The sequence below is a fragment of the Varroa destructor genome, unplaced genomic scaffold, assembly GCF_002443255.2.
Source record: "Varroa destructor unplaced genomic scaffold, Vdes_3.0 BEIS01000001.1, whole genome shotgun sequence".
NCBI lineage: Eukaryota > Metazoa > Arthropoda > Arachnida > Mesostigmata > Varroidae > Varroa > Varroa destructor.
In genome coordinates, this window is record NW_019211454.1 from 45,758,999 (window position 1) to 45,786,269 (window position 27,271).

The window sequence follows — 27,271 nt, forward strand, 5'->3', positions numbered from 1 at the left end:
GGTACTTCTCGATACCGTTGTCCTGGGGAGTCCGACACGGTAAAATGTGCTAGTAGACAATAGTTCTGACTATTGTGTCCTTTCAACATATGCTCCGTGTGTATCTTTAAGCAATCGTAAAGCTGCACAATGAATTGTAGATGACTTGCCCTTCCTCTGTTGTCGTATGCCTTCTCTGAGTTAGTGAAGTGTTATTATGATTTTACATTTAATAAGCAAAGTCTTTTAGGTGACAAATATATCTATATTTTTCTCATAAAAAAAAAAATGGTCAATTTACACAAATTATACTCACTAGTCGATACTGCGGTGAACCTACCGCGGTGAAGCAAAACGTTTCAAAGTATATACGCCAAGCTTTATATGAACTGAATTGTGTGACGGTTTCGTTTATACTACCCCGGTCACACAGTCCATTTACCATATCATCTTTTCCTCATCATCCATATCATCTTTTAGATAGTTGCAATCCATATATATATATATATAACGTATATATATATATATATAGCAGTATATTCGACTGCCATAGTCCGCTAAACGCCCCGCCAGTCCATCTACGATATTAAAGAGAGCTCAACAAATAGAAATATAAACAACCTTTATTTTTGTAATCAAGTTAAACCTCTTGTAGGTAACCTCATAGATGTTTTTTTTTTTTCTACCTAATTAAGGAGCTAAAAACACGTAACGTAATAATGATAGTTTTTTTTTAAGAAGGTTATTCAAATTTCTGTGGGCGGATCTGCATTGGCTCCATAATGAAATCGAAGTGCCTAAAAAACAAATGACCGAATAAAATGATCAGCCGACCATTAATTCCATTTGCAATGATAATGTAATTATAACAATATGCCTGCAGTTCTATCTAATCAACATCTTTTCCGCGTTGAAGTTAACGACAATCTACACCGTTACCGTTAAGCCGTTTATTGTTTTGCATATACTACAACGTTATTTTATATGTAGCCTTCAACCTTTCTTTCTGTCTAGCTTAATTGTAGTTCGTTTACTTCATTTAGCAATATTCATATATATTTCTACGAGAAATAAGACGATACACAATGCATTATTATTGTATGCATCCTCATCATCTTTGCATATATGGATGGTCAACGTTGGCTTTTTGCTAGTAGACTTTCTTTTTTCGGGCGATTCCTTTCAAAAAGCTCGTCACCGCTTTCATAAGCATTAACATTGCCACCGACTCAAAATGTAGTCAGCCCCCTTTTTGATGCCCTTTGTCACCACTGTCTGCATTGAACGCGTTGCCCAATCCACCCCCGTCTTACTTTGCCCCATGGCTGTTTCTGGCCGCTAGACAAACCGTACGCTGCACCCAAACTTCAAACTCTTCCGTACTTGCAAGTTTTCCAGAGTCTAATGATAAATCCGAAATAGATCCCAGCCTCTGACGGCGCTCATCAGTGCTCGCCGACAGCTAGAACCTTTACTCCAGCCACTTCCTCTATTCATGTCCCACAACGCCCTACACGCATATATATATATGCAACTTTTTTTGACAGAGCGCCCTCTATCATTCAGCCAATCTTCTTCTAGTCGATTTTGCTCTAGCTTGTTCCAATCGACCTTCCGAGAATCGACTAGACCAATTTTGCTAGCCACGTTCCTGTGACTTAAGCCGCACAGAAGCTTCCCGACTCGACTCCACGCACAACCTTCCTTTAACCACCCAGTCTAACTTCAGGGTCGCATCTGTCTGTCTAGACACGGTTCTTAGGAGTGATGCGTCTCGTAGTTCATCTTGCTTAACAGCTTAGTCATAATATATTTATTGACGATGGATTGTCCACAATATTGTAGTGTTTAGAATAAAAACAAAGAGAAAATGACGCTAAGAGGAACGAATCATGTAAGAGACTGACTTGCGTTATAGGAAAATTCGGAAAAAGGAGAGGAGATCATAAATATTGGCTTCGCTGAATTGGCGTCTTGCTTATAGATAATAGTAGGAACAATGGTAACTAACATGACAATAACCCTGATAGTGATAATTATTTTATGGATATTTATATATAGCTAGCTATATAGATATCCATAAAATATAGATATATATATATATATGTATATCTGGTTATCGATAGTGGTTGTGCCGCGCTAGAAAAATAGAATAACTACAGATTAATGGCACTTTTGTGCTTTCGGTTGAGCCGTGTGTGTGTTACCACCAAAGATTAACAACTACCTTGTTTAACACGGCGTTAGGCTGTTATTGAAAGAAAGCGTAGAATAGCGATAACTACTACGAGTAGAATAGTAAAACGGGCAGCTGTGGACCTCTGCGGGAGCATACGAAAACGCAAAGTAGAATTAAAGCGGCGTATTTTAGATCTTTTCTATTTTTGGTGCCGTTGCTGCCATGTTAAATGTGCTGATTTCTTTTAATGAAATCGAAGCTGCAATGTTCCAAGAAAAAAAAATAAGATAATAGGAGTGAAATGATTCGCTCCACGCACTTTGGCTAATTATACAAATTGTTTTTGGTAAAGGTAAAAACGAACAGTGCATATTATAGGTAAATATATAGAACTGACGATGTTGTAGTGTGATGTATTAGTGTTAAGCTTGATTCCGTACCAAAATTGCTATCGTAGACGCTGTAATATTAATCCATGAATTAGCATCGTTTCTTCTATTATTTCTACGTATCGTTCATATAGCCACGAAGATCAGTGTGTGTTCTTCTTACCTTCCTTTTCGCAACGGTTGGACGCGAATCAACTGATGTAATTCCTCTCAGACTTGTCATGCTGTACATATGCTGCTGATTCCCTTTAAGTTCTTTGTTTCGTTGTCTCTTTCGTGTATTTCGCATCATTCGTCTACCCCTCCCTCCCCCCTTTCTATATGTAGGTGTTTATATGTGTGTGGGGTATAAAAGGTTTGTTGTTCTCTACGTGACTCCTGCATGAATCATTTCATTTGCTATCTGACGATCCCCTGAGCGACAGACCAGTATCGCCCACCGCTCAGGCAAAGTGTACAGACTAACCTAGAATTACAGCAGTATTTATCCTACCGCTAATCAATTTTTCCCACAAATTCCTCGGCAAATCATGAATACATAAGGGTATAGTTTATGTGTATCGTTCCTACATATCTTTCGACATCAGTATCTATCATCAGTACTCCTATTGCGCTAACTAATCGAAGATCATTGTTATCGTATTGGCGTGACCGTTACTAGTACGCTCCTTCTCATACGTATGTCGCTATATGTACATTGCATCAACAATTTGTTATTGTTTCCAGACACAGTCGCATTTACAGTTGCTTGGTGTGCTTGTCGTCGTTTCCTTCCGCGTTAACTTCAGTAACTATACCATGGTTTGAGTTGGTACCAAGGTTACCCTGATGTTGCGCTTGCTTTTGGCTATGATGACTCGGGTTATCGTTACCGCTTGAATTTATTCCGTTGGCAGCATTGTTGCTATCCCAAAGACAGTCGTTGAGCCTCTTGATGAACGGCTGTCCCTCAAAGAAGCGGCTGACCTCGCCGACTCGATCTAATCCAGGCTCGCGCGGGCCGCTCGACTCGCGCTCCACGTACAGGAGGTCCTGCTCGCTTTCGGTCATTGCATCAGCAGCATGCCGACCTCCATATTGTTTTATTTTCATTGCACTAAAACCTACTTCAAACTCGTCCGAATCATAAACAAAGTCCTGCTCGTCCTCGTTTAGTAATCGCGAGTGCTCGGAGTCGACAGAGTCTTCCGTACGCCGAGAACTTCGTGAACTTCTTGAGCTTCGACCATCCCTCGATTCTTCATCAATGTCACAGCCGAAGTCACTTTCTCCTGCCATGGCCAGCATTGAGCTAGCCTCAGAACGAACCTCGTCGTCCCATAGGCCTGCTAGCGATTCGGCATGCGAATCCATCTCGGAACTCATCAGTGGCGCACTCGAGTCGCAAGATGACTGCTGAGCTCGCCGCAGAAGCTTCGAGGGACGCATTGAAGACGTTGCGACGGGTGCCACTGGCAATGACGTTTGCCTACATGTAATACGCAAAAAGTTATGTTAGTTGAACTGACGTTGACATAATGTTAGTTAAAATGAACACAGATCCGTTGCACATTGTTATTCAATGTCTGCTTCTGGTCGCGGTATTTGATGTGCTTCAAGCGCTGCAGGAACAGTAGCGTAAAGGCTAGCAAAGGCCCTATTTAGTCTCCTTGAAGCCCGCAGATGATTCGATTAAAGAATTCGTGAAACACGCTGAATTGCGTAGACATCAAACAATATTATGAAATCCAAGCTAGAATGAAAATAATTTGATAGGCGCATGACAAGTGTGTTCTTTTAAATATCTAGGCACAAAAGCCATCAGCTAAGTAGATTTGAGAATTTCATAGCTTTGTAGACATACTTACCGGAATAAAGGCGTGCTAACTCGTTCATCCTCATCCACACGTGACGACAAAGCCGAACTTTTCAAACTAGCAGAGCGCGACGACCTCGAAGCTGGAGGACTAAACGAGGCAAACGCCATCATTCCTTGAAGGGGACTGTGCCCCAGCAAGTGGCTCTTAGCCCCGTGGCTTCCCAAACTGCTCCGGTGATTCGCGAATCCGAACCGATGTGGAGACGCTCGTGCGTGGATACGCATTGAACCTTCATCGTACGTTGCGTCGTTGACATTTGATTTTGTCGGACTGATCGGGCTGAGTTTTACTACCTCGGCCTGACGAGGTTGATCACGACCGTTGTTGCCAGCTGCACCTGCACTACCTGTTTCCCATGTGCCGAGGTTGCCGGTTTGCTTTGAGCACTTATATTGAGATCCGACTAAGAATTGGAGAAGAGTATATATATAAACGTTAAAAGACTGACCATTATCCACAAGGAAAGCATCGCCAAAAAACAGCAGGCTATATAATACTCGAACCTTTGAAGAGTATATGATGGATCATTTTCTTGACTTTTAATGACGATTCCTTAGATCGTATATGATTTCCAATGTGTAATAACTTAAGGAACAGCCAGGTACGAGTGAAATATCTTCAAATATATGACGCGTGTGACTTGAAGACTGCAAATGTGGTGCCTAGTTTTTACAGCAACAATCGTTCCATACACGTAAAGGCTGCATTATAATGTTTGGTTAACGTACTGCGTTATAAAGCCATTTGCTCTACTCATGTTTATAATGCCAGAAAGATTAGAGCTTTATACGCTCGCCATGCAAGGTCAGCAATTGCACCAAGCGAATAGTACCACTAGGTGTTAAAATGTTACGAGCACTAGAAGTTGTGACTACGAACAAGAGTCCAATGTGTCTTCAATGAAGGCAATCTATGAATGAAACTAAGGACATTCGTAATGCATTCTATTTACTTGTAGGTCCATATGCATTCTAAGGTCAACGATAGATTCATTGGATAATCATGCAATCGGTGAGAATTAACCATGAGGTGCAAAATTGAGTTCCAATCAAAATTGAGATCCAAATTGAGACAGACTAACACGGTCAGGAATTGTACGAAATTGCAGGAGCCATTTGATTTGAACTAAACGCCACCACAAATACCCCCTCAATAATCCTCCTCTAGTTGATATACTAGTTTATGTTCTATATTTGCAAGTCCTTCCCACATTACCCGTTTATGTAAGCTTATTACTTTCATGGTACTTGAAGAACTGCATCAATTAGGTAAATCCACAATGATTTCTTTCCTCGTCTTTGTCTCTACTATCTTTAAACCTTAAGGAAAAAGCTTTTCAACCCTCTAACATCATTGTAAATTAAGCCGTGAACAGTAATGAGCCTAGATTAGCTAAAACGGAAGCATTCAAGTTCAACAGTTCCTACCCTGTCCAAACACAGGTCATCTGTATGGAAATATGCCGATGGTGAGGGTGCGAAATAATATAATGTAGATCGATAGAGAAGTGGAGCCGACAACATTCCGTCGTATCAATGGAAATGCCTTTCAATAATAGATTGAGGCTCCAATTGGAAAATACTAAAACGGCAGTAATTGCTAATTCATTTCAATCAGGCAAAGGTTTTCAGATATAACAGAACACTCACAGCTATCGTTGTTAGTCAACGGTGGATATGTGTGATTATCTGACGACTTCTTCGAGTTGTTCCTGCTTGCACCGCTGGGGCTGCTATTTGGCATGTTTTGGGTCGGGGAAATCGGGGATAGCTGTTTCGGGGAGGCTGATACGTGGGAACAGTAATAAGATCGTTGACCCAGAGGGTCGTTTAGAGGAGCCGAATTTTTGCCGTCCACCTCGTCCAGCCGCTCAAGTATTCGATCTAAGTCGGCCGATGCGGAACGCGGTGCAGAGACCTCACTAACAGCAGCCTCGACAAATGCCTCATTAGTTGTGGGGGACAATTTTAACGGCCTCCTAATTACTGCTTGGCCGGTCTGATAGCAGCTTCCGCCAGTCGTTACAGAAACAGCGGTTAAGCAGGCATCTTTGCGGACGCTTTGTTTCTGGCTCTGACCCAAACTACGGCAAGCTTGCCCCGAGTTCTGGGTCGCAGTCTTGTTGATTTCAGAGTAGACCCAACATAGCGCGGAAGGACTCTCGCAGAGAAATTCACTTGACGAAGCATCGCCACTCTCCGAACTGCAAGCGGGTTTTATGTCATCGACCAATGACAGCAAGCAATCACGTTAGACAAGAAAAAATTAAAGATCCAACATCAACCTTATTTACTAACAGTTTGTTTGTCATCTTCTTCGCCTTTATAGATAAGGTCGTTGGAGCTTTATTTCACTTTGAGCACACATAGATTGTACTAGCATCATACAAGATATATACGAACTTAATCGAAAATTATATATACGGGACGTTATCTCAATGGTTACCGAACACACTTTTTCTAAATAGAAAGCATTCATTTGAGGATTCTTAAGAAATTTGCTTAAAATAAGGTCGAAGGGAACACTTTAGGCTGCATGACAACTACTAGGGTGTTTATATTAGCACAAGTCGTCCAATATATCAGCCGTCTACTTAAGGACTTACTATTTAGGCTGCACTAAACTGTCAATCGGCCGGGCTACAAGATGTTTAAAAACATACTAATTGTATCAACAACAAACATTTTCTTCTAATAAACGTAAACAGCTTATTACTATCCAATGCTACACTGGAATTGTCGTTCATATAACTATATTCCATATTACTTAAAACTTAAACTTATATATATTAAAGCAAAATCAATATCATGCTATAATAACCGATTAGATGTGCCCATAATCAATTAGTCAATCCAGCCTTAAACAATAAATATCGACGGTGATGACGACAAAGGCTCGATACAACACTTTGATCATTCTTGTTTGTTGCGACTGACACAGAAGATACTACAACCACTAGTCAGCATCCATTTTCACCACTGAAATATAATTATTAGTGGGAAGGATATCGGACGACAGAAAAGGCTAGAAACGCACCGAATGTCCCTTCCGTCATGCGAGTCCACGGATTCACAGCTGCCGCAATGATCGCGGTTCGTGCATTGATCTATCGACACCGCTGGGCTGGGGGGGTTTGTTGTCAAGTCTGTTACTGGAATCCCGGCTGCCACACTTGTTGTCGGCCCATTGAAAGAAATTGAGGTTTCGCTGGCGCATCTCCCCTTTGGCCGTTCCTGTTCCTGCGCTTCGATACTTTCACTGCCAATGCTACTACTGTTACTTGTACCTCCTGTGGCGCATCCTTCACTTGTATCAGCACTTTGATTTAATAATTGGTGCGGCTGCTGTTGTGGAGCTAGGTCGACGGGTAGACTCTTGGCAAAGAACGATTTCGGAGGGGTGGATGCAGCTTTGCATGGCGAAGTTGCGATGATCGGCGCGGGAGCCGCGTACGATGGTCCTAAGAGCAGGCGAAGTAGATTGAGGAGAATTGTGAAAGGAAGTGCAGCATAATCTATTTGAGTCGAAAACAAGTTGTAGTCATAACTTTAATGTAAAATAATAATGATAATAATGCGTTTATAAGTACCTTGTTCTTCATCGGAGTCGGCATCTTCATCCACAATAGTCTGTAACGCAAAGCTCTCTCGTTTAATCTTAAGCGGGTTTACCGGTAGAAGTTCGCCAGGTTCGTATGGACTAGTGGTCCCCCACAGAAAGTTAGGTATATGGAGCTGCTGACCCATGTGAGCTCGTTCAACAGAAGCTTCGTCCGAAGACGAGCCTTGATCTGAGGACGCGTTCAACTGATCTGAACGTTGATTAGTTCCAATTTCACCTGCGCAACCAAAATGTACAAGAAAACTGCGTTTTACCAAATCCCGCCTATAGAAATACATATGATAAACATATCACAAAAAATACAAAGATACATAGTAATTCCCTTTATATAGTTCGAGTTTTATGACTTTCATCAAAATTCTGTAACAGCTAGGTCATAGGAATGCTCGTTGAAACATACCATCTGTATGTACTTACAATACACAGATGAGTAATGTGGTTCCGTTGGATCAGAATACTGGTTAACCATCTCACCAGGTTGAAGTTTGCTTAGAAGGAAATACGTAGTCATGTCCCCCTTTCCTTTAACTTTAACTGTTCCTCGGCATTGAAATCGGTATTGATCCTTAAGCAGCTGGTAAACATCCTCGGTGATTTGGCAGTGATCCGCCTTACCAGTGGACTCCATCCGTGAAGCGACGTTTACAGTATTACCCCATATATCATACTGGGGTTTTCTCGCCCCAATAACACCGGCAACCACTGGACCCAGGTTAATGCCGACACGAAGCAAAAAATTGTTGTACGAGTTTTCGTTGATATCGCGAAGTCGTTCCTTCATCGCGAAAAACAGATCAGCCAGGATGGCCAGGTACGTTGACGCCGAATCCACTGTGTCCTGTTAAAAGGGAGGGAAACGTTCAAATAGAACAAAAACTGAGATTCCTACCTTCGAGCGGATCTTTGACCCTACAATGTATGTACGTTCCAATCCGACCGATTGAAACGACAGTAACAGTGAACCCGATGTGCTATTTTATAGGTAATTATATCGGCATTCACTATGGATATTTATCGCTCAAATATAGCTCAGAACAAAAATCTGCATTATAGGATTCCAGCATACATATATTTTGTAATTCCGTGTTCCCAATGCATCCAAATCTGAAATACTGAGTCTCCTATAATGTGTAACCAAAGAGCCACACAGTCATATCTTCATTTGCGTCGATAAACGCGGAAGATTTTGGGGGACTGAGAATGTAGTATAGTGTAACCAGAAAGGATAATCCGCTTGACCGCAAAAGGCAGTAAAATAGCTCGGCTAAGCGTAGCCTGAAGATTAGCTTAAGGTTGTCGAGTGGCAAAAAAACCCCATTGGATCTATTTTCGCCCGAAGGCGAGAGAAAACAGACTCGATCGACGTCTAGTGCTCGTTAACTTCATTTGGTTAAATGGGATCTAATATATATAATTAAAAAGTTAAACCGTCTCACTGTATCAGGCTGAATTTATTCTAAGGAACAAACGAAATGGCGAACTCGTTAGAAAGGTAGCACATGGTTATTTATGCGTGAGTGTCTCGAGCACCGATCTGAAGCGCCCGGAGCTCTTCTTTCTCATATAAGCACCATGACGGAACGCATTGAAAGATGCACTTTAATTAGAAAGAATAGACACGTTCTTGCATAACGAACATTGATCTAGCAAATACGATTTAGCAGAAGCACACGATTCCCAGCGTGTATGGAAGCAAAGGCGAAACTGGTTATAAGGGAAGTCCGTGCTTAATAATGCAGTGCATAGTCGTCAACCAATACCGTTGTACTGAACATTGTCTTCTTTCCCTTTGAAATTCTTGTTGCCTACGGATACTGTACCTAAAATAACTGTTTGCGACTCCAATTGAAAAACAGAGACCTAGTCAATGTCACAAAGTGAATTTAATCTACTCCTGTAGCCGTAGAGCGCATGCAAAAAGGGCACATCTCTTTCTATTCAGAACATCCATGAAGCCGAACTAAATTTTATAGACCGTCTATGTGTAGAAATGACGATCGTGGATGCCTAATGGACGGACACGATCTATAGTTTGTCACCTAAAGATATCGAGTTTTGTATCTACATATGTAAATGAAAATGTAATTTTATGTAACAATACCATAAATATATGATGATTTTGAACTGACCAGTATACGGTACTCGGGCATAAGACCAACTGCGCACATATACGTCGCTCCGATGGTTTTGATTTTATCCACCGACTGAAACTTGTCCTCGTCTAACAACTGATCAAACTCTGCGATAATCTCATTAAGCAGGCGGAGACACTCGACGCCTTGCTGATTGCCGTCCAACTCCATGTAGAATTCGGCGAAGTTCGGGATAGAAGCAAACATCACCCCGACGCGAGCATAATATTGATGGTAAAGTTCCTGTGAAGTGGGTTAATACATGCAAGGAACAGACCCGAATAACTGAGAAATAAAACTAAAAAATTAGAAGAGAAAGAAGGGTGCCAGCAATGAAAGCTTCCTCACATTGTATTTGATGTCGGTGTTTCATCGAGTTGTTCATGGCCATGTTAGCTATTCTTACCTGAATGTACGTCAATTAAGTAGCTTTTCTCTGTTAATTGCCCTGGCTTCAATCAAGGATCTGAACAAAACATAATGGCCCCCACCCGCTACCAATACGTGTCATGAAGTGGACATTCGATTAAAGTGCCCTTTAATGCACTCAATATATAATACATAGACGTATCAGGAGGCCTATTATCCAGGTGCTGGTCTTTCATGGTACTACATGGTCGTCTCAGATAGTGTGCAACGTAGATGTAGGTACAACGATTTAACCGCCATAATAACTTACTCCTTTACACGAGGCTATAAAACTATGAATTCCGTGCGCGGAAAAATCCATAATCATATAAAAACAAGCTATGGGTCGATTTGGTGATAACGCCATTAGTCACTGCCTTTCGTAGAACCATGCTTCTAGCGGTAGAAGCGCAGGCAAGCATCCACAGGTACATATGCTTCTCCTGGCCACGCTCATACGTGATGGATTATTCGGATGTACCCAGATGGCCCTCTTCCGCTTTGAAGTGTACGAGGCTTTTTAGCAACAGATATATATATAAGATAAAAAGATCGGTATCTTCTTACACACTACTGACGACTGTAATAACATTGCTGCCATTGCAACATCGTGATGCCTTTCGAAATAGATATAGCTAATGGATAACATTGCTCGTATTAGTTTATGGCGATTATATAACAATTGAATAAACAAGCTATTAAAATAGAACAGGACGACAAACCATATTGTTGGTGTTCTGATTGCACAGAAAGTGCACGGCAACGTGCGCTGGCAGGAGATTAAAAAGGATTCTCCGATTCCCTTCCTTCAATTCGTGCATTTCTCGTTTTTCGTCATTCGCTTGAGAATTCCAAAGGAAGTCAAGACGAGCTGTCCACTCGACCTAAATTAGACGCGGGAATCAGAAACTGTAGCTGAGGTCTGCATTGCCGTATCTGCGGACTACATGATTCTATTATCAGCTTTACGATATTTCAACAACACGCGAGTATCGGCTCTCTATTGAAAATTGTCGCATTTCAACCCACTTACAAATGGGGGGCCGATAAGCCGAAAAAAGCACATAAAATGACTTGGAACGGTGTCGAAGTATACATACCTGCCTTGCGTGTATCAGCAAAGCCAGCCAAATTGCCAGGATGGCCAGGATACCCATTACGCTTAATGGGATAAGTGGGCTAAACAAAAAGACAGTAATTTTAAGTACGTACATTCTAATTTAACCCACAGTCCCGCCAGAGCTTGTTATCGACTGTAGTCGGTTCAACATCTAAATTGTGGACATTAACGAAAGCACTGATCGACATGTAGCAGATCTAACTACACTTAGTCCTAGAGGTCTTTATTTCAATCAGGTTTTGTAACAAAGGTCACACTGTTAGATCGTGAGAAGGGGCAAAAGGTAACTGGCGATGACCTACCGAGTAAGGTTGTCGTAACACACAAATAACGAACGGTGTGTCATCTCGATGATAGAAGTAAACATGGCCGCAATAAGTGTGGCTAAAATTACTTTCACGAAAATTGGCGTTCGTAAGAATACGCCAACGGATAGTAGGCACAGCATTGCTGACAATGGGATGTACTGTGGTAGAGGGCAAACCCTGAAAGTAACGAAGTTCAGGATATATGTTATTATCCATTGACGTATCTATAAAGTAGTAGAGCTGATCTCTTCTACTACATCTTGCCAACCAAGCTTCATCCACTTAGAGGGCTAGCAGTTCTAAATGTACGTGCATTAATCAGTAACAGATCTTCAAAATCAAAACTTGCGTTTCATATTATCTTCAAAATCTGTGCACTACGAAACCGCGTCAACAGGTTAATTCGCGGATGGGATCATGCGCATTGTACCATTCATAACACAACTACCCTACGTAAGAATCAAGTATTTTCGATAGATCAAGAGGAGTTAGTTAGACTGGGAAACACCAGAATGGTAGTCCTAGCCAAGATAATCCACGTACAACACGATCACAACTGCTAATTTCCCTTGTTGGTTAGGCAAAGCTCACCTGTGACTGTCTCGGTGCTGAAGGAGTGGACTGCTCAGAGTTCCGTTGTATCGTGCAATTTCACAGCCCTCGCTATCGGTGTAGCATGTTAGCTGCAACAGAGAAATAGGCTTTTATCGTCATTTCGTAAGCATGCAAAAGGACAAAGCTAACAGCGCACGAATGGTGGTCAGGCAAAAGTGGTCGAAACTGAAGAAGACGTAGTCGAACGATAGGAGAACGTACCACATTGATTTGTACGGTCATGTAGACTAGAACAACGGAGATAATAGAGGAAACGATGCGCGCTACAGAGTAGCGGGTGACGTTAAACGAAAGACATCCGAGACGGGCTGAAAACACCAAGATGAGAAGAAGGCAGAGCCAGAAGATGCTTCCGATCGACATCAATAGCAACAGCGTCGTTCTGGAGAGGTAGAAAATCAATAACAGTAGAGGTAACTAGAACAAACATACGTATGGTAACTTGACAGTCTACGAATTAGATGAACATGTTGAAACACGATAGCAACCGTAACATGGTAAAGTTGTATGCGACATAGATTTAATGCACGCGTAGGTCTTGAACATACTTGAGCATTTTAATAAGTTTATAGGGATTACTAAAAATACATAGAACGTGCACGCTCAACCCTTGTTGTAATCGTTCCGCCTGCACACATATAGGAAGCCACACAGATTGAAGCTTTTGCCAGGTTTTGAACGATCCTTGCATATATTGCCTGTGCTACAATGAATGTCTAAAATTTTATGTCTTTGATGTTGCTTCGGGCGGTTGACCTTATCTAACACTAAACATAGTGTTGCCAGACCCAGTTTCGAACCCAGACCAATGCACGTATCAATGCGTTAAAAGGAAACGTGTTACCACTGCACCATTACAGGAACAAGCATGCTGCATGTACTATGCAAATTTTAGAATCGTAATCGTCCTGTGTGATGATAATAACCCACCCCGCTGAGCAAAATTCATGAGTTGCTTCGTAAGTGCCTTTGCGGCTTCATCGACACCTGAACATTCATCTGCTCGCTTTCTACCTGTTCCTTATAGCCAATGGCGGTCTACTAAAACCAAAATATGCATCTTGCTACAGAGGCTGGTTACATAAGCAAAATACATGTACAAGTTTGTCGCCGCCTATTAGTGCAATCTTCTTCATCCCTCACATGTATCTGGCGCCTAAATTTTTTCAGTCGGATATAAAGCTATAACCACAAAACAGCCTGCATCCACTGTCTCGAAGCCACAAAATCACGCTACAGGTATGAGGCCGTAACGCGCAACCATGCCTGATTTGTCATGCATTATGACTGTATTCACCGACAACGCACGAGCGGCCGAAGCTTAGCGATGTTACAAGTTGTCGTCGCCATCGATGATGGCTCTACTGAGCACATTCGCTTCCTTCACCAGTGCGCCCTTCTGCTCATTCCGTTTTCAGTTCAATTCTGCTCACTGCATCAAGGAATTGTTGCACCCAAGCCTGAAAGATGTCTCAAACGCCCTTCGGCGCTCTTAGGTATGTTCTCGAACAGCGGTGTTCTCCGCGATGGACTTTTCACCAATCTGGCCGGTCCCATACAATTTTTGGCGCATCCGGTACACTCCACGTTTGTGTCCAAATATCGCCATCTGTCAGCCCCCTACCTTATCCTCGTTTGCATCACACGTTTTTCTAGCCACTATCGTGAACGTTGAAAACTTAGCTTCGTTATGGATAACGCCCAATGATTATCGTAGCTGCTGTTATAGTTGCGCTTGCCGTTCGCCTGCAATGTGCTATGTAAATCACTACCGCACAAGTTTTCGTGCTCATTTCAAATGCCCAGTGAGCTCAGAAAACTCAGAAACACTTTTGAAACCAGCGAAATGATTGTAGGAAATAGGTGGTGTCCTCTTGGCCGAAACTACCCACTACCGAAGCGAATTGTTGCCAATAGAAGGAGAAAACAGACAAATAGAATGACGTAGAGGAAGAAAATGAGGACTGCAGGCCACAATGAAGCTAAGACGAGCACATTCGAGCATTCAAAGGCAGTAAAGAAACATGTCCAATGCATTTAAGTTTTCCAAAAAAAGGACCCAGGTAGTGTCTTTTGCTTAACAACACGACGCTATCATTTTCGCAAGTCAGGAAAGTTGGCAAGGAGATATTAGGGAGTACGAGTACACGACATGTATCATACAAGCATCAAAGGATGTCTAACCATAATTCAATATGACGATTTTGTTCAACCATTTTTTAAATACGTGAACAGTTTGTTCGATAGTGCAACTCATCTGTATTTTTTGCGATGACACATATTCCAACAAGAGAAAACGGTGTGAGTACAAATGGCAAGGTATTATATACTATGTTAAAACAAAAAAATCCACTAATCTGAGGTGACAGTAGAGGGTACCACTCAGTAAAAAATTATAATAAAAAAAAACAAATTTTTTAAATAAAAATCCGATTTATGCCGACTCCGTACGCAGCAGTCTAGATTCTGAGCGTAGATGGGGTAGCCTAATAGAGAAACCATACAGTTTGTTGATGGGGCAGCTATTCGCGAGTACAAACCTATGCGGAATCGATTTCATCTGAAGCGATATATATCTGTGAAACTTCATACTTGCCTCAACTCTAGAGAGGCTACAAAAAATAACATTAACACTTTTTAGTTTCTTTTAAGGTGTCATCTATTTAGCAATTATTTTATTTCCGCTGCTCATAACCAACATGTGACAACCTGGTACTTCAGTATATGTTGTCGCAGCTCTACTAGTGCCACAAGGTTCCTGAAACATTATATATATATATATATATATATATATATATATATATTATAAATGGCTAAGTTCTCGTACAGCTGAAAAGTTACAGATGCACGTTCCGCAGGCACAACTAACTTTGGCGGTGATCTGTCCATTATCATATTTGTGGCCTATTTATCACGCTTATTTTTTAACAGGTTCACTGTTACTTTTGTGGAATAGACGTAATCGTATGCTGTGGCATAACTCTGTAACCCACCTGGGAAGTATGATTAGGTGGAGCGCAGATAGGAAGATTGAAATGAACAGGGCACAAGCCAGGCTGCTCACAAAACCCAAGTCACGTTCTTGATGATACTGTAATAATTACGTACCATAAGATTAGCCAAGAGATCTAAATTTAGCAACATCAATCCATTCATATCTACCCTCGTGGACACATGAACGGTATTCTATCAGTCTGTTTATACGCATGACTTCATAAATAAATTATTGCTATTCCAGCCTCTCCAGAGGCAGAAGTCTTCTATACATCCTTTCGTTGCGGAAAGTCGTCCATCGCTGTTTTTATGAAGGTTCTATTATATTTAGTATTTCACTTTTAGCTCATCTGCGAGACGTTTCTAGGGGAGTAGATGTGAATTTGTAACAAGCCTTTCCATACACACATATAGCTATACAGCGAGCTCAGAACTAATCGTTACATTAATAAATGATTGATAAGCGATCCAAATACTCCGGTTTTTCCAATATTTTTCCTAAGTAGAACTATCTACTTCTGGAACTACAAAACGTCACGGATCATGCAGAGGTCCTATGGTTAATGATGCTACACATAACTTATGCATAAAAACACATAAATATCGCACACAATTTTCTGTCGTGCTCTCCTGCTAGAGCAGCTAGCAGCGAACGAAACACAAACGAAGCATTGCTGACCTTTGCAGAATATCACCACGAGAAAAATTCGTAGGTGTCGCATTGAAAAGTCTGTGTAGTAGACACTACTGTCTCCCGGATCGACTGACTGACTAATGGCTAAATTTGGCAAAACAACAATTTGGGACGCTTACTCTTCGTTCTTTTTCGTCGTCCTTGAAGCACAACGTTAATAGGTTAACGTGGTTAGATTTCTCCTGATCGACGGACCTTGCGTCGATAGCCTGCGAGAGGTACTTATTCACCCGATTTGACGGCTGATGGTACGTCTCTGAATGCCTGCGGAGCATAATTATAGATACTTGTTTATGAATGACTTTTATCAGCATCGGCGCGGCCGCCGCCGCCGCCGTCGTCGTAGAGTCAATACGGCAACAGTACCGCAAGTGAAACATTTTCCGTGTGTTCGACAGTCTCAATTCGAGCAAAAAAACTGACTATTCATTGCGTGATCAAGCTATTCTAGAGTACATACGACGGGACATGCTAAACAGATGCCCACATGTGGGCTACAGCAGCATCTTTTGTAAAACAACCTCTCAAAACGATAGACAACGCCTTTGCTTGTTTTTCTGTCCCGGTAGTAGTGGTGTCAAAAGATGTAGTTGCTATACCTTTTCTTGAAGGGCTTCCTGATTTTGTCCATTTTTCCCTGAAGTTACGAAAAACTACATTATTATTAGAATATAGATGATTTATTATTATTATTTAAATATTGATCATGCTAATCCACTATCCGTTTTCGATGTTGTCCTTGTTGCCTTCGATAGGTCTAGTTTGCAAAAAAGCGTGTATCTGGGAAATGTGGGCCTGCAGTAAGATAAGTTGGGTGTTTCATAACTAGACTATACTTAGTACCATATTTATTTTGGAATAATCGAATGAAATTAAACCTCGAAACAAATGCGTAAGAATGTTTATTAGACGCTTAGGGGCAAAGCGATACGTGAACAGCACTGGAATACTCATATAATTTTCAAAGTATAGCAAAGCTCAGATTATATTTCTAAATATACGGTTCGGTCCCGGGCATCCATGGGCAGCTCCGTTATCTTGAACGACTACAATGATACTCCTAATATGTACGTATGCTTGTTCTATTCTTCCCACTAATTGAATGGTTAGAAATTGATTTAGCGCATCGAGAGGCAAACGAGGGTTGTTTTGTTTTTAGCGAAACGGTACTATTCAATAACATCACACTTTACGCTCTCAATAGCTGCCAATATGTTAATTTTCTAAAAGTTCAACAACTATCGCAATATGAGAATAGAGTACTAACTGTTATATCCGAGATATGGTATATGTGTTTAAAGCGATTATTTTCTTTTCAAGCTCAATACTAGCCGTATATTTCTAACGCAAATCAGTGGGAGCACGATATTCCCGATGCAGATATGGCCACTATTTCGGGAAAAACATGTCCGTCAGACACGACACTCTCAGCCGAATCGAAGATGACACGCTGCCCGATACAAGGAACCTTTCCCCATGAGACACAGGAAAATAGTACCACATCAGTTATAAGCAATATAACTAATATAGCATCGAAAAAATACACTGCTCAATCGGGTCGATGTATCCGATGCGTGACTAGCTAATGCCGATGTTGAAGCTCGAAAACTTTTAGTTCACACCCCATATATATTCACATAATAAATAAGCGTACTTTACAGATACGGCCTACTTACCTAATAATAATAATAATAATAATAATAATGCGCTTTCCGTGACAACAACACATACTGTACTTATTTCAAACGTTCCATGAATCCAGGTAATGAAAATAATGATTTTAATCAGACATAATAATCGTATAAACAAAGCCTCTCACGTAAAACTCGTTCAAAGACCATCATTATCGTCACAGTGATTATTATTATTATCAGTCTATCATATTATACGATTCCACGGTAGGTCGTGTCAACTATGTGAGGGCATGTGTGTCTCAAAAGCCTCCGTGCAGAAACTCGTGTGGAGCTACCAACCTTTTTGTTGTTGTTGGTCGCTCCGGCCTTGTCGACGGCCATCAATGGGTTGAGTCGTGCAGCCAAACAGACGACCCTGTCACTATTATTGTTATCCTAGAGACACCAAAATAAGAAACGTTATTAGGCATCTGCTTTTGCCAATTATCTTTAGCACCGGTATCTGTTTTTCGTGAAGAGACGCACTTTTCCGTGAGGCACTTCAATGTATCAAAAAACTTAGATGTATACACGGCGAGCTTACAGGCCAATATCCCGTGAAACCGACAACATGTCGTAGGTGCGAAAGATTCGTTCTCTATTTGTTGACTCCAACTTTCGTTTTGTAAGTGGCGCTAATGCACAGTTTTTTTCCCTAGACTCTGATAGTCGACAAATATACAGAGAAATATACGGATATTGCGTGCAGACTTTGTCCTCCAATCGTTTCCAGATGAGGCAGAAGTCTATGTTGTCTGTTACAGTGAGAACATCAGTATGTCAAGTGAAGCTTACTTGCTGAAGGGAGTTGGGGTGGTTCCGCTGCGCGTTTTGTGATCCGGGATGCTGCTGCTGTTGAGACGGGGGCGGTCCATTGAGATTAGAGAAGGGAACATCCACACTAAAGCGGATCGAGTGCAGTAACTGGACCACCACGTTCGAAACGTTCTTGAATGAGAGCTTCCGTCCTGTCATCCGCCGCATCTGAAAAATAAACAATAAGTACAAGAACGAACAAAAGCATCTTTATCTATGGCGGCGACAGTAACAGATCAAAATCAACGTATTCTTTTTATTTCCTGGGTACGGTTATTAAAAAAAAGTGCCCTTTACCCTACCTAAATTTATACACGCTTTAAACTGCGATAAAACATGTTAGCTACCATAACAATACAGGGTATCAATACGATCCGACTGAATAGGCTCACGTACAAATAGAACTTTCAGCGCATATAATCGCTTCTATACAATCAAGGCCTAATTGCTGATCTTATTTATACAAAAGAGCTTTCTTACTGGCTCATCATATTAAAGGACATAATGTGTACAGACTTATTTCTAACTACCATTACCAGCATTATATATATATATATATATATATATATATATATAGACAGAGAAAGAGAGATTAAGTGAACGGGATATTAGTTCGGAAGAAGCATTTTTTATTACACATCTGTATTAGTACATATGTCGACAAGGAAGATTGATTGTCAGTATAAAGGGTTTACTACTTCAATCGGTTTTACACTGCACGGAGCTAATGTTTGGCCTGCAAAGGGCTACAACAGAATCAACTAGTTTGTCTTCTCTGATTTGTTTCCAATACACTGCAAGCAGAAGCTAGACGTTAACGAATAGCCGACTTCAAGCCAATAACCCTTTTAGGACAGATTTTCGTCATCTCGTAGTCAGACAGTGGCTACGTACGACTGGCTTTACTATAAAAAAAGGTACCGGTGCACGATGGGCCTAGTGCCAAATTGAGGACGTCTTGGATTTCTTTCCAATATCTACATTTTCCAATTTAGCTTAGCCAAATTATTCTAGCCAACCTCCAGTTCGAGGTCATTGAGTCTGTGAACTTGGTCCTCTGAAACAACTACCTACTTTTCCTAAAACATTTGTGATGTAAAGGATTCCTCCAATGGAAAAGAATAAAAGAAGGACTCGAAAGGTCTTTCCAGAAAGCACCTAATAGCAAAGGAACTGTGCCACTCGACGGCACAGAGGAATACGTCCTAGTCGCCCACTAAATTGACTCCGATAACACGAAAGTAGTTTGATTCTATTAAGACGAGGGAGTTGCTGTAACTCTCTGATAACCTGACCAATCTGCAGCTTATGCTGCCAACAGAAAATCTGAGCTATATAAGGCTGCAGGACTCTAGGGCCTAAATGCAGGTCCAAACGCTTCCGTTTCTCTAGGCACCGTCTCCATAAGGGATTATTCAGGACGAAATACAACTAAACTTTTCACAGTATTGTAGCTACCTTGTACCTTGAGAGACTATCTGTGTGTGGAACCAATGGTTTTTCTTAAACTTATGTCATCATCGACTGAAGAATAGGGGCAGTTGGAACACAAGGGTACCTTGACTTCGTGGCCTACCTTAGCTGATTTTACTATAGCGTGTACAAGTTCTTAAGAGTCTGGTACAGTACATGTAAAGAAACAATTTTAAGTGATTACCGCTTAATTTTAGTTTTACTAAAATCGCATCGAAGCTAGACGAAGCATATACCTGAATTGAGTTAAAGATGACTTTTTTGCGACGGTTTGGGGGCGGAATAATGAAATAGGTTGTAATGCCGTGGTCACGCAAGTACGCGCTCCGGTCTTCGCCCTTGCCTGGTTCCACTTGGAAATCATTATTCAAGTACTTGAGGGTCGCGGCCGTCACATGCACCCGGCTGAAACAGTATGATCAGCATACCATGTGCCATCAACATTATACTTAAATCGCCCTTCCATTCCGCTTATTTCAATACTAACATATATAAAAATATGTTTGTAACTCTTTTGACATAAAAAGATGTAACTTCAACTTGCCAACGATGCAGGCAAATACAGTAACAGTACTTGATAAATTATTTTACCTCTATTTATAATAATTTTGGTTAATAACTTCAACAACATTACAGCTATATTTTTGTTAGAGCGTCTCTCCATTGCCTTTCTATTATTTTATTAATTATATTTATTACATTTCAGAGGAAAACGATCCGTCAGAAAAGTTCTTGTCTTAATCATGGTGGCCTGTCATCAATACCATAGTCAGTATTCCATAATATGATACACACTCTTATTCATTTTAAGCTCAGTTGCCAACTAACGCAAATAGCGTTCCCGTATATTGATTTGCATTTCTACTTTGATCCCTCCTTGTTAAATGAATCTTATACGCGTAAGCTGAACAACCTCCACAGGGCCACAGGAAAGATCCATGTAGCTTAGGAATTGCTCGACGGGATCGCAGTAAAATCAGTGTCTGCCAAGGAATATTAATAGTTGTACAACATAAACAATAAGTTGTTTATTGTTTATTTTGTACTACTATTAATCAACAACAAAAAGAAAAGACGGGAATTTTTTCTCACCCAGGAACTCCTCCAGCCTCCATTTGATTGGCAAGAGTCACGTCATTACTCCAGACATCATACTGCCACTTGCGAAGGCCGAGTACGCCGCACAAGACCCGTCCAGTGTGAATGCCCACCCTCATATTTAGCGAGCACGCCGAAAAGTCTGCCATTAACTCTGCCACCTAAACCAGAAAAAAGGAACATAATGAAAAGTATTTCCATCATCGTTGGTAAAAGATTATGTTTCAAGTTACATGGGAATACGATCAATAAATGAATATGTGAAGGGCATGAAAACTTGCAAATCAAGGAAGTTTCATTTGTTAACTGGAAGGTTGATGCTCTCATACAGTTTCCAATATTCTAAATACGAATCTACTTTGCTTGAATTTCAGCTTAATCTTAAACGAAAAACAACAGCCAACCGTCATCAGACTACGTGCACCGTTTCTTCAAGGCTCTTTTACTGCTACGAGAACCAACGACGAAGGACAGAAACATCGTTGTATGATTTCTGTTGAATTTATACAAGACTAGTTTTTAAATCCGATTAAAATTTAGCGCAAACAAAAAACTCGTTCAATATGTAAATACAGCGTAACTCCACGTCAACTTCGAGTAGGTTTCCAATATTGGAACAGAGGAAAGCTGCGAAACTTTTTGCGTCCGCAAAGTTCCAGCCAGTTAACTTGCGCTGAAGACAGGAATAACTTCGTGTGTTACGCAAACACTATTGTGTTACCCGATAGTAGCCGGTTTACGTTCATTGTTCTTGTTGTCTATATTGGTGTCAAGCAGGTGATGTTAAAAGCAACAGCAGTCGTAGCAAATACTATATCTTTGGTGTCTCCGCAGGTGGACATGTGTTTATTTTATTTTTTATTAGCGTTTCTTTGCTCTCTTATATTACTTGCTTGGCCATAAATAAGCGGAATCACGCGAACGCATACTAAATGGCGTCGTAGCTCATTTCGGTGAACGAAGAGGCAAGCACAATCTCAAGGCACCGCAAAGCCTTGGCAGTGGAAAGGCCTTTAATAGTAGAGGTTACTTCCTTCGCCCTTTGTCTCAACAATGTAAGCCCCTCGCAAGCTGCATTGCAGACTGTTGGAAGGCTGCAAGGGAATACGCCTCTTTGGCTCCCCTGCTTTTCCGTCTTCTGATTTACCCCAGCGCTAACCGAAATACCTGTACGCCTGTCTGCTAACCAATCATCCATTTATATTTTAGTGAACTAGTATGCCTTACCTATCGGCGTTTTTCCTTCCGGTAGCCCTCTGGATATTAAATAATATCTACGCTGCTATGTTTCTTGCATTCTGTTCCGTAATTAGTTTCGTCTTCTGATGCAACAATAACTGAACAGCTGCGCACCTTAGGGCAGCGTAGACGCATAAGCCAACGATGCTATGGAATTCCTTTTCCCTATTCCCTCGCCTCCCCACATGTAAAATATGGAGGAACGGCAGTACCCATAAAATTTATTTGAAACGTACCTCCTTGATGGCGTCCACCATGTCGAGACCCATGTTGACTGCACACTGCGCGTGATCCGATCTTTCGGGCAAGCCCGATACGCAGTAATAACAGTCCCCGAGAATTTTAATACGAAGGCAATTGTTCTCCTGTTAAAGAACAAACGCAAAAACGTGAAACGAAGAAAAGAAGTATATGTAGATAGCAAAATGTTGATTAAGGAGGGCGATACATGGACCGCAACAGCTGAAACATGGTCGGAAATCAAAAAAGATTATTTACTTGAACAAAAAAAGGGGCAACGCATTACTGCAGCGGATTGTTGACGCTGTCTGACTGAATCGATATTTCCCTCAATCAGTAACTGGCGGCGACAGATGTACACACGTACGTTGTGAATGGAGGTGAACCCGGCTCGAAATTATGCGTAAGAGTGACAATTTTTCCGACACGACGTGTAGCAAATGGCGTGCTACTAGTCAAACAGATTGTCACGGAAGCTGGACAACAGAAGAAGCTACCATTGAAAGCTTATACGAATTGATTGGACAAATCCGTTCTTGGTCGTTCGACAGAGGAGCAAAGTAAAACGTAGAAGAGAACGTAATGATCAGTTCCTGTTTGTTTGTTTGTTTTTTTTTTATTTCATAAAATTAAAAACTGTGCATGTGTGATAGACACAGACCGAGAGATAAAGAAATTGACGAGAGGGGCAACACGATCGAGGCTAACGAACATAACAGGATAGTTAGTTCAGTTATTCAAATTTTGATGATGCAAAAAAGCGTACATATTAGCGCGGGGGGGGGGGGGTGAAAAGGGCCGCAAGAATTTTTACAGTCTAATAGCCAGATGACTTAAGCGCCTAAAAGAATTAAATAGTTACATAATGAGGGATGCGTTAATAACATCGTCACTATAATAACCGGGCTTTGTGTAGAGACGAAATAGTTAAGCTAAACAGAGAAGTGCATAGGTCTGAAGGAAAAAGTAAACTATTACTGAATATATAGTATAGAGGATGGATCACAAAACAGTCGTAATTTATCGTCCGAAATAAACCGACACGTGTGATCTTCGATAGAGATCTAAGGGGTTTGGGACTGGAACAGATGTATATATTGTTGTAGTCAACATATATACAAAAAAAGGGTTGTGATATGTGTCTTTCCAAACTAAGACATTTTTTTAAACCACCAAGAAACAATAGCGACTAATATAGATAAAAAAAAACTATGGCGTAAACATAATTGGCGAAACTAAGCAAAAGGAGGCATATCATTTAGACTACGAAGAAAATATAAACAGATTACAAACAGTTTGCAACCTCATTTTTCAGATTCTGTCCCTAGTCTAGATAGCCTCTACTTCTGGTCTTCGAAGGCATAATCTACGTGAAGACATTTCCAGACTGCTAATACGTGGTTAAAGTTATTGATACTGTTTCGTGAGCGTACTTAATAATGGACGCTGGTCATATTTTTACCTAAAAAAAACTTATTATGACTTATGAAGCATGTACTCACGTAGGCCAACTGATCGAATCGACCAAAGAGTTCGTTGAGCAAACGCACTAGTTCCGGAGCTGGAAGATGGGATGACAGAACTGTGAAGCCTACAATGTCAGCAAATAAAATAGATACATTTTCGTGCTTCTGAATGTAGATCTTGTGAAACTGGCCGCTGACTCGAGGGTTGACAATATCTTTCTTCATCTCGACGGCCACGTGCTGAGGTAAAACAGACAGCAACAGCCGCTCCTGAAATAGGTTAGTAAATTAGGCTTAAGCGTTTACTTGTTGACCGAGCCTGCCCCAGATGCAAAGTGGTTCGACATATTGTTTAAACCCGTCGTTTTAAATTTGTGGCACGCAGTGCGACGCGATTGATAGAAGCCGTTACTTCTTCACAAATATTAGATTAAGAAATATTCGTAAACTGTTGTTTGCAAGCATATCTGCACTGAATTAAAAAGTAGAAGGGAATATGGGTCATAAGAAACAGAATGTGAAAATTGCCGTTTGTCTGAGCCTTTTCAGGGGGGGGGGGGGGGGGTACAAAGAGTGTAAAACGGTAAGGCCGATATGATACATTTTCGGGTGTCAATACAAATGTAGCGGCATGTGCCCCCACGGTAAAGAATTATAAGATTCTAACGCGAGAAAAAACAAATCTTTTGTGTAGTAGGCCCCTAACGCGCGAACGCTTCTCACAAAGAAGTCGCTCGAGGAAGTGTCTCTGGTTTCAGTCAATCTCGACCAAAGTCGAAGGGAAAACTTCGAGCAACTGCAAAATCATACCTTTCAAAAATATCTAAGTTAACTCGAAGTAACTAACCGAGTGTTTCTCAATCAGAGATGAATCCGTTAAAGTTCAACGATCAGAACTGACTGAGATCGTCCATACTAGCTCAGGTCCACTAAGGCCTCGATAAAAGGCTGCTTGCTGAAACATTCGATATTCGGATTACTGTATTCCTATTGAAGCATGTGAAAACTGATTGGCGAGCGTGTTCGTCGTAGTGGATTGATATACAATACTTACGAGTCGTTCATTCTCATCTTCCATATCAAGTCTAGCCTGTATACAGTTGCGTGTATCAAGGAAAGCCTTCCGTTGGGCCTTTTCCATCAGGGCATGCAAAACCATCCCGACGAAATTGATGCATATCATTATCAACGCGTTGGCCAGAAGCTGAAAACACAATACGTTAAATTGTTATCGCTCCATATTATCTCTCCACTCGTATAAGGGCTGTCTAATTACTGGAGTTTGTAGTAACAACTATAGCAAGGGCAAATTTCTGCAACGGGCAGACTACTAACGGCCATTCAAATCACGAGCTTATACATTCATTTTCATAGTCAGTAGCCAAGCAGATAGATAGCAAAATGATCACTGAATGTTTCCTTTATGGGCAGCAACTCCCTTAATATCCGTAAACGACTTATTTTAAGCTTAAAGGTGTTAAACACATTACCGCTATAAACATATACCCTTCTTTATACGAATGGACATATTATTGAGTATAGTGACATTAATTACAGTTAATTGGCAAGCAACTAAAACGATGATCATAACGGGGGAGCGTTGGTTTCCTATAACAATACGCGGAAAGGTAGAGAGATGCTATCTTCTACTCGGACACGTCCTACCACATTTCACGTAGACTGCGATAGTTGCGGATAACCTGTGTGGGTAGGCAAGCTTTGGAGTTAGATTAGAGTGAACCGTACGTATCCGAGCGGAAAAACGATAGGGTTTAATGTTATAGGCTCGATGACTTTTGCCTAACGCAGCTGTTACGATCACCAGCAATTTCAACTTCGGCGACATTTCATTATTAACAAATACCCGACGATATACTTTTTTTCGACTGCTATTAAGGGTCAAAGGTCGAATATTGAGTAGATGGAAACACTACTTCTTAGAGATTTCTTACGCAAAAATATGTTCGCGCATATTCTGAGCTATTGCGTGCTTGAGTCGGCACTCGATTCAACCACTTTCAACCTTTTACGGCTAGTAGTATTTGATATTAGGCCTTCGTCATTTCTCAGTTACTTCCTCTGCTCTCACTCGCATGAATTTGGCCACCAGACGAAAACGTGCCTTTATGAGGACATTACATCTAGCAGGTTCATCTCAGCCAAGTGAATACAGTAACAATTCGAATATAGAGAACCGGCCGAACTTCGGTTGCCTTGCTGATGACCATCTCTTCAAAGTGATCTATCTGTCTCCTTCGTGTTGAACTGCCCAAATAACGTAACTATTAAACAACCTTGTCCACCCAATGCAGAGTATAGGTTAGCTCATAGGGTAGGACTCAAGTAACAGGCCGCGCGACAAAATTGTCTACCATGCAGTTCCGGTCAATAGAAAATGGTCGACAGACAAATTCATCGAATAGCTACCCGCCATGATAAAATAGCTCGAGCATATACAATGGAAGGTTTACCAAAGTCCCCTTCGTAACTTCACCAGAAGAATGTAAGCTTGTTTTCCGAGGTGCGTTATTTTTCCCACCGTTTTGGCCTTTTTGACAGCATTCGTAACTCCTGTGAAAAATTTCGCTCCAGAATACCAGTGTAGATTATTACAAAAACGACATCTTTACCTACGTACGGTTGTCTTCGAGCCGTCAAAATGAACTAAATACGCTGACCATTATTGGATTTCAGTGCAATATAATTGGTTTACTTTTAGTTTACTAGGTAAGCTTCTACGTAAAGCGTATCGTCTAAGCCGAGCTTTGCAGTTCGAGACCCCACGTACACCTTCTACGGATTATTGTCGATACCGTCGTTCGTATATTTCCAGTTATGGGTCACAAGTCACTAGTGACGCGGATTTCCCTTCTAGATATTATTTACTCCTGCCACCTTTACTATGTTGGTATTTTCAAAGAAATCATTAGTTCTCGGTATTGTACTATCTAACCTGTTATTTTGCTAT

General features: G+C 41.1%; 1 protein-coding gene across 5 annotated transcripts in view; it reads right to left on the reverse strand.

Annotated features, from left to right (window-relative positions):
- Positions 1-584: 584 nt before the first annotated feature.
- LOC111243789 (adenylate cyclase 1-like) overlaps positions 585-27,271 on the reverse strand; it is a 99,212-nt gene continuing 72,525 nt past the window's right edge. For 2 of the 5 annotated variants that reach the window (XM_022789907.2, XM_022789899.2), the window contains 22 exons: positions 25,358-25,507; positions 24,340-24,573; positions 22,834-22,962; positions 21,353-21,519; positions 20,497-20,665; positions 18,767-18,955; positions 18,272-18,367; positions 16,898-16,935; positions 16,418-16,562; positions 15,604-15,701; positions 12,812-12,992; positions 12,587-12,678; positions 11,990-12,172; positions 11,668-11,746; positions 11,290-11,451; positions 10,157-10,402; positions 8,445-8,865; positions 7,996-8,244; positions 7,443-7,866; positions 6,056-6,609; positions 4,395-4,809; positions 585-4,015 (listed from right to left, as the gene is read on the reverse strand). In XM_022789907.2, the coding sequence (XP_022645642.1) occupies positions 3,286-4,015; positions 4,395-4,809; positions 6,056-6,609; positions 7,443-7,866; positions 7,996-8,244; positions 8,445-8,865; positions 10,157-10,402; positions 11,290-11,451; positions 11,668-11,746; positions 11,990-12,172; positions 12,587-12,678; positions 12,812-12,992; positions 15,604-15,701; positions 16,418-16,562; positions 16,898-16,935; positions 18,272-18,367; positions 18,767-18,955; positions 20,497-20,665; positions 21,353-21,519; positions 22,834-22,962; positions 24,340-24,573; positions 25,358-25,507 (5,151 nt within the window). In that variant the 3' untranslated portion in view covers positions 585-3,285. Of the gene's footprint in view, positions 4,016-4,394; positions 4,810-6,055; positions 6,610-7,442; positions 7,867-7,995; positions 8,245-8,444; positions 8,866-10,156; positions 10,403-11,289; positions 11,452-11,667; positions 11,747-11,989; positions 12,173-12,586; positions 12,679-12,811; positions 12,993-15,603; positions 15,702-16,417; positions 16,563-16,897; positions 16,936-18,271; positions 18,368-18,766; positions 18,956-20,496; positions 20,666-21,352; positions 21,520-22,833; positions 22,963-24,339; positions 24,574-25,357; positions 25,508-27,271 lie in introns of those variants that run through there. The other 3 variants (XM_086976540.1, XM_022789916.2, XM_022789935.2) reach the window with 3 other exon arrangements.